The 13,294-nt window shown below is 47.0% G+C and overlaps 1 protein-coding gene across 1 annotated transcript in view; it reads right to left on the bottom strand.

The window, feature by feature from the left end:
• KCNB1 (potassium channel, voltage gated Shab related subfamily B, member 1) overlaps window positions 1–13,294 on the bottom strand; it is a 134,699-nt gene that overhangs the window by 98,635 nt on the left and 22,770 nt on the right. The window contains exon 3 of the mRNA XM_011929188.1: window positions 12,846–13,294. Within this exon, the coding sequence (XP_011784578.1) occupies window positions 12,846–13,294 (449 nt within the window). The remainder of the gene's footprint in view (window positions 1–12,845) is intronic.

Here is a 13,294-nt window from a genome sequence, read left to right as displayed (position 1 = left end):
GGGCATGGTGGCAGGTGCCTGTAATCCCAGCTACCTGGGAGGCTGGTGCAGGGGAATTGCTTGAACCTGGGAGGCAGAGGTTGCAGTGAGCCGAGATTGAGCCACTGCACTCCAGCCTGGGTGACAGAGCAAGACTCTGTTTCAAAAAGAAAAAAAAAAAAATTACATAATTATCTGACCTTGTCATTTCATCCATAAACACTTCAGTATGTGTATATAAAAGATAAAGATTTTAAAACATAGTCGTAATAGCTTTATCACATCTCAAAACAGAGCATTCATTCCTCAGTAACATCAAATATTCAGTTAGCATTCATCTTTCTTTCCCTGATGGTCTTACAGTCTCATGATTTCTTTTTCATGTTTGTTTTGGTCCAATGAGTATCTATGTTTATTTTTTAATGGTCTTGCTCCTTCTCCTACTGGAATATCAGTGTCACGAGAGCTGGGATCTTTGTTTTGATCTCTACTGTGTTTCCCAGCACCCAGCACAGTGCTTGGCACATAGTAGGTGCTCAAGAAATTCCACTGAATGAATATACACAACCAATCATGATAATAAAAGCTTGTTATTGACCTGTTGGGCATTATGTATCTGTTATTGTTATTTGCCATAATTATCGAATCCTTACAATCTCCTTATGAGGTACATGCTGTGATTAGGTCCATTTTACAGATGAGGAAACAGCCACGTGACCCAAGGACTCACAGCTAAAAAAAAAGGCTAGGGCTTAAGACCCATTGCACAGCCTGAGGGTCTGTGACCACTGGTGGATGCAGGGGCGTTGTGGCTTCCCAGGAGCTGTCTCCACACCTTATATCCAGAGTCCAGCCACTTTCCACCGAACTTCCCTGCCACCACCCTCTTCTGGGTTGTCATCTTTCTTCTCTTGCCTGGAATAATGCAATATCCTCCTGGTGGCGGCTCATCCTTTCCTTCTCTAATGCCCATTCTTCACTGCTAAACATCCTCCAATGCACAGGACAGCCCCACAGCAAAGAATTCTTCATCCCCAAAGGGGATGAGACACTGAGGTTGAGAAACTGGGGTATGGTTGAAAAACCAGACACATTCTTCAGCCAGAGCCTGGTAGAAGCAGCTGAGAGTCAGACTTCTAGCAATGTGTTAGTAATAAGAGTGAAAGTCCCAACGTTTGTAAACAAATTCCTTTTTCATCAATTATTATTTTCAGTTATCTCTGGGATAACATCATTCATTCATTTATTCAATGCATGTATTTCATGCCTGCTCTATGGCAGGCACTGAAGACACAACAGTGGACAAAGCACACAAAATCCCTGCCCTTTGAAGCTTACATCAAAGTGGGAGAGAGAGAAAGGAATGATGTAATTAGGTAATTACATGTCAGGTTGAGACAAATAAAGCAGCCATGGGGAATGAACAGTGCTATTTTCTATGTGGTGGTCAAGGATAGCCTTGCTGAGATGACATTTGAGCTGAGACTTGAACATGTGAGGGGTGAGTCTTGTGGCATCGGCAGGAAGACCGTACCAGGCAGAAGGGATGGACAGTAAGTGCAAAGGCCCTGAGGTGGGAGGGTGCCTAGAACAGCAAGGAGGCCACTTTGGGTGCAACGGAGTTATGGAGAGGGAGAGTGGTAGGAAGGAGGCTGTAAGGGTGCTGGGAAAAGGGGAAAGATGCCAGATCATGGGCCTTGTAAGTGGGACTGAGGAGTTGGGCTTTTTCTCTGAGTGAGGCAGGAGCCATAGAAGGGTTTTGAGCAGGGGCGTGCATTGCTGTGTATGGAAACGAGACTGGGGATGGGAGGCTGGAGGTAGCAGATGGGACTGGAGGCTCCTGCAATGGTCCAGGAGGGAGAGGATAGGATCAGGAAGGCAGCAGTGGGGTGGCAAGAAGGGGCCACAGCCTGGACACATGTCACTCACACTTGGATCTCACTCTCTCACTTGCATTCTGCCAAGCTGTCCTGAGTGGAAGAGGAAGGGATGAGCCATGCTGGGTGTGTCAGAGATTGCCCCTTATCCCGGCAACAATGATAACAGCAGCTGCCCCAGATGGCGACTCCCTCTGTTCCCAGCACTGCACGTGGTGCTCCACAGCTTAGCACCTCTGATCCCCGCCATCCCATGTTGTCTTTTGTGGCTGGGGTTCCTGGCCGTGTGCAGAATCACCCAGGGCAACAAACGGTGTGGGGAAGTTGGGGATATCCCAGGCAATTGAATGAAATTGGTTCCTTATCTTACATATCACATGCAAAGACCTAAAAGTAAGACCTGCAACTATCAAACTCTCAGAAAAACTTAGGGGAAAAGCTTTATAATTTCCCCCTATTGCCAAAGATTCTTTGAATATAATACCAAAACACAGGCAACGAAAGAAAAACAGATGGGTGGATCACGAGGTCAGGAGATCGAGACCATCCTGGCCTACAAGGTGAAACCCTGTCTCTACTAAAAATACAAAAATTAGCTGGGCATGGTGGCAGGTGCCTGTAATCCCAGCTACTCGGGAGGCTGAGGCAGGAGAATGGCGTAAACCCGGGAGGCGGAGCTTGCAGTGAGCCGAGATTGCGCCACTGCACTCCAGCCTGGGCGACAGAGCGAGACTCCGTCTCAAAAAAAAAAAAAGAAAAAGAAAAACAGACAACTCGGTCTTCAACAAAACAAAAAACGTCTGTGTATTGAAGCACACAATCAATAGGGTGCAAAGACAACCTATGGAGTGGGAGAAAATATATGCAAATCGTATATCTTTTTAGGGATTAATATCCAGAATATACAAAGAATCCTTACAACTCAATAACAACAACAAAAAAACCCAATTTTAAAAGAGGCAAAGTACTTGAGTAGACATTTCTCCAAAGAAAATACAGTAATCCCCCCTTATCAGCAATATCACTTTCCAAGGTTTCAGTTACCTACAGTCAGCTGTGGTCCAAAAATATTACATACAATAAGATATCTTGAGAAAGAGAGACCACTTTCACATAACTTTTATTATAGTATTTTGTGGTAATTTTTCTATTTTATTATTAGTTTTTCTTGTTGATCTCTTACCGTGCCTAATTTATAAACTAAACTTTACCATAGGTATGTATGTGTAGGAAAAAACAGAGAATATATAGGGTTCGGTACTATCTGAGGTTTAGGCATCCTGATAAGGGGGTGTTAGTGTATACAAATGGCCGAAAAACACATGAAAAGATGCTCAGTATCACTAATCATCAGGGAAATGCAAACCAAGACTGCAATGAGATACCACCTCATGCCCATTTGGAGAGCTACTAAAAAAAAAAAGTAAACAAAAAAATAGCAAGCATTGACAAGGATGTTGATATAGTGGCTATTTGTCCCCTCCAAATCTCATGTTGAAATGTGATCCCCAATGTTGGAAGAAGGGCCTGCCTAGTGGGAGGCCTTTGGGTCATGGGGGCGGATCCCTCACAAATGGCTTAATGCCCTCCCTGCAGTAATGAGTTCATGTGAGATCCGCTTGTTTAAAAAGGCCTGGCTCCCTCTCTCTTCGTGTGACACGCAGGCTCCCCATTTGCCTTCTGCATGACTGTAAGCTTCTTGAGGCCCTATCAGAAGCAGATGCCAGCACTATGCTTCTGGTACAGTCTGCAGAACTGTGAGACAAAATAAAACTCTCTTCTTTATAAACTACCCAGCTTCAGGTTTTTCTCTATAGCAAGGCAAAATGGACTAATATGGATAGGAAGAAATTGGAACCCTTGTACGCCATTGGTGGGAATGTAAAATGGTACAGCCACTATGAAAAACAGTGCAGCAGTTCTTCAAAAACTTCAAAATAGAATTACTATATGATTCAGCAATTTCACTTCTGGGTATATACCCAAAATAATTTTTAAAAATTCTAGTCGGTCGCTGCTTATCCATACCGAGAAGAATTGAAAGCATGAACTCTAAGAGATACCTGTACCCCATGTGAATAGCAGCGTTATTCACAATAACCAAGAGGTTGAAGCAACCACATGTCTGTCGATGGATGGAGAAACAATATCTAGTGTATACATAAATGGAAAATTATTCAGTCTTTAAAAGGAAGGAAATTCTGACAAATTACAACATGGATGAAGCTGGATGACATTATGAAAAGTGAAATAAGCCCGTCACAAAAGGACAAATATTGTATGATTCCACTTATATGAGGCACCTAGAACAGTTGAGTTCAAAGGGACAGAAAGTATAAGGGGGGTTGCCAGGGCCTAGGAGGTGGGCCCAGGAGACAGCATTTAATGGGCACAGAGTTTCAGTTTTGCAAAATGAAAAAGTTCTGGAGATTGTTCGGACAACAATGTGAATATATTTTCTGAACTATACATTTAAAAATGGTTAAGATGGCAAATTTCATATTATGTGTATTTTACCAGAACTAAAAAGAAACCATATGGGGGTGAGTTTCAATTGTGGGGCCTAGGCATGAGTATTTTGCAAAGCCCAGGTGATCCTCATGTGCAGCCAGCATGGAGAAGCGCTACTCTGTGAGGTGTGCCCCAGGTATTATCCCCACCTCCCAGTATCAGAGAGGGGGCTTTGGGGGCTCATACAGCCGGGTAGCAGAGGAGGTGGAATTTGAACCCAGGCCTGTACCCGGGTCCACAGAAGTGTGTCTCACATGGCAACATTATGTCTTATTTGTTATTTATGTCATCAGAGAAAACATTTAAGAAGCATTGGCACCCTGGATATTAACATAAGAATTCTAGCTGCTACCCCGCCCACTCCCAATATGGGGGCTGAGAGATTCCTCCCGTCTCTGGCCCCAGCTAGTCATGCTCACTCCTGCAGGAGACACCAAAATCAAGATGATTTCACCTCTGGGAGAAGGTAGGACCTTATGCATTTAGTTTATCTATTAAAATAATGCTTAATGCTAAATCTGTGTTTCCCATAGTTCCATCCAGGAGCCTTTGGGGATAAAGTCATCCTAGATCCAGAGCTAGGAACACCCTCAAGTCATAGGGCAATTCTGGACAAATCTCTCACCTCTCAGCACTGCCCCAGCGTGAGAAGGGAACGCTGGGATCTTGCTTCTCACTTTCTGAAGGTCAGTCATACAACACAGAGATCAAAATCGTGGGCTGGGCAGTCAGAGAGTCCTGGGTAGGATCTGTCCCAGCCTTCCATTCACTGTGTGACCATGGGCCAGATACTTCCCCTCTCTCAGCCTCAGTTTCCACAGCTGTAAGATGAGGATAGCTATCCCTCCCTTACGGGGGGGCTGTGAAAATCAGATGTGAGGCTGGGCGCGGTGGCTCAAGCCTGTAATCCCAGCACTTTGGGAGGCCGAGATGGGTGGATCACAAGGTCAGGAGATCGAGATCATCCTGGCTAACACAGTGAAACCCTGTCTCTACTAAAAAATACAAAAAAAAAAAAAACTAGCCGGGCGTGTTGGTGGGTGCCTGTAGTCCCAGCTACTCGGGAGGCTGAGGCAGGAGAATGGCATAAACCCGGGAGGCGGAGCTTGCAGTGAGCTGAGATCTGGCCACTGCACTCCAGTCTGGGCGACAGAGCGAGACTCCGTCTCAAAAAAAAAAAAAAAGAAAATCAGATGTGATGGGGCATTTAATGCCCTTTGCACTGTGCCAGGGACGCACATTGTAAGCACTCAGTGTTAGCTGTTGCTGCCACCGCTGTGGTTTTCATTTTATCTAAGTGACGGAGATGAGGCTGACTGTGCTCTGCCAGACATTGAATTTCTTCTTTTACGACAACCCCCAAAAGAGGTTGTCTCTATCGGAGGGGGGGTTGTCTATAATACAGCACCAGGTCATTCTGAATAAATAATGTGTCCCACAGAGCTTTGGTTGGTTTCCACAGAACCAGATCCTAAGACAAGATTCTGAATACAAGTGGCTTATGTGATAAGTGATCCCAGAAAACCTTGGAAGGGGAGAGGGAACCTGAGACAGGGACAGGAAAGAGGTCAAACAGGGTCTGTTATCAAGCAAGTAATTGCTGTGAGCAACTGGAGCTGCTCTGGGGACCGTAGAACACACACCTCTGAGTTCTACCCCCAGCCAGAGGAGAAGCACATACACACCTTCCCCATCAGCCGGCAGGTGAGTATCCCACTAGTTCCTGCTGGGGTGTTAGTGCCCTGCCTTTACTGGACTCCAGTGGCCAGAGAAAGCCTCTAACTTTACAATGAGCAGGTATCATTTTATAAGAGCAATTTTTTGAAAAGAAGCTTATTCATCTTGCAGGATTGTCAGGAGGATTACATGAGAGGACAGTTAAAAAAAAAAAAAAAATCCCAACAGTTATTGAGGGCTTTCTACATACCAGGCCCTAGTCTAAGTGCTTTGCATACATTAACACATGTAACTCAATCCAATGAGGCAGGCACAGTGATTGCCCCAAAATTGCTGTTGGCTGAAGAAACCAGGGCACACAGGGCTGCAATGGTTGACCCCAAATCACATGGTTAGTGAGTAGAGGAGCCAAACTCTGAACTGGGGCAATCCAGCGCTAAGGTCAAGCGCTTCCCACCCTGATGATGTTATCAAGTACGGGAAGTACACAAAGTGCTGGGTGTGGAGTTGGTACCTAATGCATGATTCTTCTCTTGCAGTTAGTTAAGCTTTGGCCAACCTGCTCATCTAACCAGCCCTTTTCCTTCCTAGCATTTCACATTCACACAGCAAGTCAGTGAAAGATCAGGGGCCATGCCCAGGCCTTTCTGGCCCCGCCACCAGTACCCACTGAGGCTCAGGGATCTTTCTGTTACTCCAGGATGTTTGACCAGGATCATTTCTTAGCAGCTGGTCTCTCAGGGGGTTTGAAAGGCTATGATGGGCTGTGTGATCCTCAGCAGGTCACTGGAGCATCCTGGGTCTCTGGGTTTCTTTATCCTGTGGGGATGTATCCTCTGGGGATGTGGGATTTCTCAGGCACAGCTTCAACACTAATCATGCACTATCATCCTTCATCCTTCAGGCAACCCTGTGGAGTAGGTTTTATTATCACCCTCACTTACAGATTAGGAAATGGAAGCGATGAGAGGTGAAGCAAATTGGCCAAAGTCCACAGCTAGGACAAGGCTGGGCTTGGATTCAAAGCCACAATCCCACAATCAGGATTCAGAATTGCTGGCATATTATCTGCCAGGATAAAAACAGGCATCTGGGTTGACCAAGCTGGGGCCAGCAGGAGCCTAAGCCGATGACTCATCACACTGAAGGGGCCCCATGGATTCTGAGTTGGTTCCCACATTGCTTTTGATGATAATACACAGATCCTTGTGGCTCAGTCAAGGAAGCTGGAACCTCATTACACTAGAGACATGTAGCTGGAGCAGAGGAATTCCGTGATAACACTAATCATTGTTGCTGCCACTTACTGAATGCTTCCCATGAGTTGGGCGCTGGGCTGGGCTCTTTGCATTAGGGGCATCTCCTAACAGCCCTTCATGGTTGCCTCTGTTATAATTCTCATTTCCTAGATAAGGAAAATGACACTCAGAGCAGGAAAGGGGCTTGCCTAAGGTCATATTCATGGTAAGCAAAGGAGACAAGAAATCAACCTTATCTGTTGGACTTCAGAGCTGATTCTTAATCAAGTCTGTGGTGGGAAAAATATTGACCACTGTTCCTAAATAAAGGCCACTCTAAGCTGGGCATGATAGCTCTCACCTTTAATCCCAGTGCTTTGGGAGGCTTAGATGGGAGGATCGCTTGAGCCCAGGAGTTTGAGACCAGTCAGGGCAATGTAGCAAAACCCTGTCTCCACAAAAAAAAATTTTTAATATAGCCAGGAGTGATGGTGTGCACCTGTAGTCCCAGCTACTCAGGAGGCTGACGCAGGAGGATAACTTGAGCCCAGGAGTTTGAGGTTACAGTGAGCTCTGACTGCACCACTGCACTCCAGCCTGGGTGACAGAGTGAGAGCCTGTCTTTGAAAAAAGTTTAAAAATTAAAAATAAATAAATAAAGGCCACTCCCACTTTTGAATACAATACTTCACGCTTATAAAGTACTTTCCATTTACAAATTACATTCACATCTGAAATCTCATTGAATCATCAAAAGAGCCCTGAAAGGGAGCTATGACTATTATCACCACTGGGCAGATGAATTCACTGAACCTCAGAGAGCTAAAAGGATCCACCCAAGGTCCCAGGATTTAGAAACACAGGCTTGGGAACCAGATGAACTTGGGTTCAAACCTTGGCTCTACCATTTTCATTCCTTTGACAAATATTCACTGAGAACGTAGCTGTGTGGGCTCAGGCAAGTAACTTCACCTCTCAGAGCCTCCATTTCCTCTTCTGTAAAAGTCTTCATACCACTCATCAAATCCATTCCCTCTCTCATCTGAAAATGCCAGACACTTGCTTTCTCAGGTCCCCCCATAGCTAGAGCATGAGCATGTGACCTGTCCTGGCCAACGAGAAGAAGTCTGCTAGGGTGCTCCTGGGAAAGGGTTTCCTCTCAGAAAAAAAAAAAGAAAGTGGGCCAGGCACTGTGGCTGACACCTGTAATCCCAGCTCTATGGGAGGCCAAGGCGGGCAGATCACCTGAGGTCAGACATTTGAGACCAGCCTGGCCAACATGGTGAAACTCTGTCTCTACTAAAAATCGAAAAATTAGCTGGGCATGGTGGTACATGCCTGTAATCCCAGTTACTTGGCAGGAGGCTGAGGCAGATGAATTACTTGAACCCAGGAGGCGGAGGTTGCAGTGAGCCGTGATCACGCCACTGCACTCCAGCCTGGGCGACAGAGCAAGACTCCATTTCAAAAAGAAAGAAAGAAAGAAAGTGGAGCATAGGAGAAAATGTCTGTCTTCATGGGTTAAACATCACTGAATCTATGTCTGCGGGTTGGAACTGGGCAGCCATCTTGTGATATGAAGCATCAAACATGAGGACCAAGCCACTTGAAGGGGTTGGGGAGCAGAAGAGCAGAAAGATGAAAAGAATCTAGAATGCTGGTGGCATCGTTGAGCCATTTACTCAACCTAAAACCAAATGCCTTGGAACTTCATATTGTATTCAATGATACATCTTCCTCCTTATTGAAGCTGCTTAGAGTTTTCTATTCTGCTACTTGCAGCCCAAAGCATCCCTAACTGGCTTACTACTGGTTGTATTGTTGGAGGAATTTCAATGAGATAGCAGATATAAAGCACCACTAATCAGTGCTGGGCACAATAAACATCAGCTACTCTGGAAATTAGGAAGTTATCTCAGGGTTTTAACACTGAGACTATCCCAGGGATCACAGACATGCCTGGGCTGGCAAATCAGTTCCTTGTCTCTCCTGCTGAGAAAAGCCTGTCAAGTTTTCCGAGAAAGCCAAAGCCCCGTGGTAGCCCCAGCACCGCAACCCTGTCACACCAATGGTGCTGACTCCATCTTCTAAACAAGAATCAATCACACTGCCTTTTGCCTAATGGGTTTTGATTTTCACTCCCATGATGGCAAAGCCTAGGGCCTGTGCTTTGGTTTGTCTCCGAGTTGCCAGAACATCCCATCAATTATTAACAGCGTCAGCTCAGTCTCCCTGGCACTGCTGCTATCAGAAGGAAAGGGTTTGCAGCAACTTGGCCCACCCAGCCCTAGAAAAAAGACTCTTTTCCTTTTCATTTATAACAACAATCCCCACCTACTATGTGCTAGGCTCTGAGCAAAATTTTGACAAATGTGATTTAATGAAGACCCTGTAAGGTAAGCCTTTTATCTCCATTTTATAGGTGGAAGGTTGGGACTTGGAAAGTTGGAGAAATTACCTAAAGCTAAAAACTATGGAAGTGGGGAGTGGCACAGAACCAGATACATCCTTGCTCTTCAGCATATGAGATACGGCCACTTTTGTATCTTAAAATCACCTAGAAATGATCCTCCGTTTGGTCCTGTCGCTCTGTGAGTTCTAAGAAATTTCCACAGGCTTTGCTTGTTTTGACAAGCAAGGCATCCACGCTGGGGGGATGGGTGGGGATGGGTGGGCAAGGTGCAGATGACTGAAAGGAGGCCAGAGGTACAGGGACCTGGGTTGCAGGTGGGCAGTGAGAAGGGGTGACAGGTTCCCAAACCCTGAGACACAGTGACTGACTGCTTGCTTCATTCATTCATTCGTTCATTCCACATGCTTCTCAGTGCCAGGCACCATCATGGGTGCTGGGAATCAAGCAGTGAATCAATTCATGGTACTCCCATTCTTGTGGGTGTGAAACAGAGAAACACAAAGAAGCAAATATAATTTCAGATGGCGTTTAAGGCCTTTGCAGGAAAGACGTTGCATGATGCAACAGAGAGTGAGGGGAGGGAAGCTGTTTATAACCGTGGTCAAGGAAGGTCTCTCTAAGGAGGGGAAATGTGAGCAGAGACCTGCTCAAATGAGGAAGGGGGAGAAGGGGCTGGCCGAGGGGGAATCTGGGGAAGAGCATTCCAGGCAGCCGAAACAGCAAGTGCAATGGTCCTGAGGTCAGATAAACCCTGGACTGTTTATGGAACAGCAAGGCCAGTGGGGCTGGAGCCGAGTGAACCAGAGGAGATCAAAAGAGATGAGCTTAGAGAGGTCGTGGGGGGCAGATTCTGCCCAGGCCTTATATGCCAGGATGAGAAGTCTGGATTTTATTTTGAGTGTGATGGGAAACTTCTGGAGGATTTTAAGCAGATGAATAATGTGATCCAATTTACATTTTGAAAAGCTCACTTTGGCTGCTATGTGGGGAATGGATTGCAGGGGCAAAAGTGGAAGCCGGGAGACTGGGGAGGAGGCTGCGGCACTTGATCATTATGGAAAGAACACTCGGTTTGGATTTCTGGCTACTCCTGTCTGCCTGTGGTGTGACCTTAGGCAAGTTACTTAACCTCTTTCAGCCTCACTGTTTGTGAAAGGTGGGATAATAACAGAGCTGTGTTGTTACACTCCATACACAGTAGGTGTTTGATCATTGGCAGCCAGGATTTCTATTCTGAGGGCCAGTGAGCCTGCCTGCCTCCCGATTTCAGCTCTGGCTGCAGAAAATCCTAGATGGTCCATCTGCCAGGAATGTGAGCCGGCAGCCCCAGACTGGGATCATGGAGAGGTCACGAGGCTGTCCCTGCTAGCAGATTAACCCAAGGGAGAGGAGAGGTTCTTTATTCCCAAACAGCACCTCTTGCAAGCCTCAGCGCTTGGGTCTTGCTGCCAGACCAAAACATGGCCCTGTGACTGCTTCTTCTCTGGGAGGACAAATCATCCAGTTCCCTGTACCTTGTTCTCATGTCTTAGGGACAGGACAGGGAGGGAGAGTCATGTTTGGGCCTAAATGGGATGTAGAGTGGGAGAACCTGTGTCATGCCTGGAAATAGCAAAATAAGTCTGTTGATCCTAAGCTGATTAAGGGTGAGTGACTCTGTCTTAGGAGGAAGCATTTTGGACACAAAATCGGGGGTGGGATTATGAAGAGAGACAGGCCACAGCCTCAGAGGAGGAAGCCAGGCCCAGGAACCTCTACATCCTTGTTAGGGCCAACAGGGAAATGAAAAAAACATGTGGGGGCTCCCTCCACCCTCTTACCAGCAACCCCTTCTCCATCCACTCTCAGGGGCCTCTCCTTGGGTGGCCAGATCTGGAGGAAGGACCCCACGGAGTCTCCCTTCAGACTGGGACCTGCAGGTGGGCCTTCAGTGAGAACTGAGTCAGAGACCCCACAATGAAAGGCTGGGCTGGACAGGAGCCAGCCCTAGCTAGTAAGATATGGCTGGATGTTTAGGCTTCCTCCTCTCCTCTTTCTTTTGCCACAAATCTATATACCTGAGCCCTTTTTTTAGGCCCCACACTCAGTTACATTCTCTCCATGTTTCCCAACTTGGCCTTGCTGGATTTCAACATCATCTATCTTTTCTGGGTTCTCCATGAACCTCACACAACCTCTTACAAGCTTGGACACACTGTTTCGTCATTTGTTCCCAGCACCCAGCACTTCGGGCACATGAAGACAGATCTCTCCCAGGCAACCTGGAATCCCAGCCTGACACGGAGAAGTTGCTAATCAACCAATGCCCTCCAGCCCTGCCTTGGCTCCCACCCCAAGCCTTCCTCAGTCCCCTACAGCCCCTGCCATTACCCAGCAGCACCAAAGACTCTCTGGCCCACTCTTTGTGTTCAAACTCATTCCTGCCTCCTCCTCCTCCTCCTTTATTTTTCACATTGCCTCATTTTTCTCTCCTATTTTGAAATTTACATCTTGTTCCAAGAGCCAAAGCATCTTTACAAGCTGCACCAACCATTCTTGAAATAAACTCACCAAATAAATAACCAGGGGGTGACCCCTCACCCACAAGCATCCACAACCAACTGCATGTCTCATGTGGGTTCACACCCACCCCTCTGTGTCCCTTCTTACTTATGTTTAAACTACTTGACAGTATCTCAATGTCCTGTAAGCATGTCTGTAAGCTGCTTTTATTCCCTTCCTGGGGCAGAGTGAGGTTATAAATATGGAGATATTAAAATCACAGGGTGACTCAATCCAGCCTAGGTCTGGGACTTCACAGGGAACCAAATCCTACTCCACCCCAACAAGCCTCTGTTGTCTCTCTGTGCTCTCTCTCTTATTCATTAGTGTCCATCTTCTTGCTGTGGCTTTTTATGGGTCCCTGTAAAACCTTCTCTCCAACAAAATAGGGGTACAACGTCTTGGATAATAAAAAGATGGAGTGACCAGTGCCACATGGGAAAAGTCTGAGGGGGTTGGTCCTCACCTCTGGGGACTCAGTCCTAGCCCCTCCCCATCACTAATCTTCATCTTTGGGAACTAAGCCAGAGTCCTCCAGCAGTGGTCTTCAATACGGGGACGCAGGCAGATCCCCCTCCGAGCCCAGCAGCCCCCAGATCCCTGACTCACCTTGGCAGCCACCGAGGAATTGGGCTTCTCCAGTAGATCCCAGAGTTTTTTCCTCTTCTCTGCACAGCACGTGTTATCGAACTCCTCGCCTTCCCGCTCCCGCAGAGTCTCGGCCTCACGCTTGAGCTCCTCGTTCATCTGCTCTTTCTTCTGGTGGTAGCGGGCCTGGCAGCAGGACTCCAGGTAGATCTCGTCGATGCCCCAGTAGTCAAGCTCTTGGCTGAAGCTGAGCGCGCACATCTCCTCCATCATGTGCAGTCGCCCAGTGCGGTAGAAGTTGAGGATGGAGGTGAAGGCGCCCGGGTGGCGGTCAAAGAAGTACTCGTTGTCGTCGAGGCTGTAGTCGTCGCACACCTCGAGCAGCGAGTCGTGCGTGTTGCAGTCGCGGAGCTTGCCCAGCCGCGTGCGGGGCAGGCGGTCCAGGGTACGCCAGAGCACCTCGTGCGCCA

The sequence above is a fragment of the Colobus angolensis genome, unplaced genomic scaffold (genome assembly GCF_000951035.1).
Source record: "Colobus angolensis palliatus isolate OR3802 unplaced genomic scaffold, Cang.pa_1.0 Scaffold8, whole genome shotgun sequence".
NCBI classification, from domain to species: domain Eukaryota; kingdom Metazoa; phylum Chordata; class Mammalia; order Primates; family Cercopithecidae; genus Colobus; species Colobus angolensis.
The sequence above is the reverse complement of the archived record's forward strand: the minus strand, read 5'-3'. Positions and strand labels throughout refer to the sequence as shown.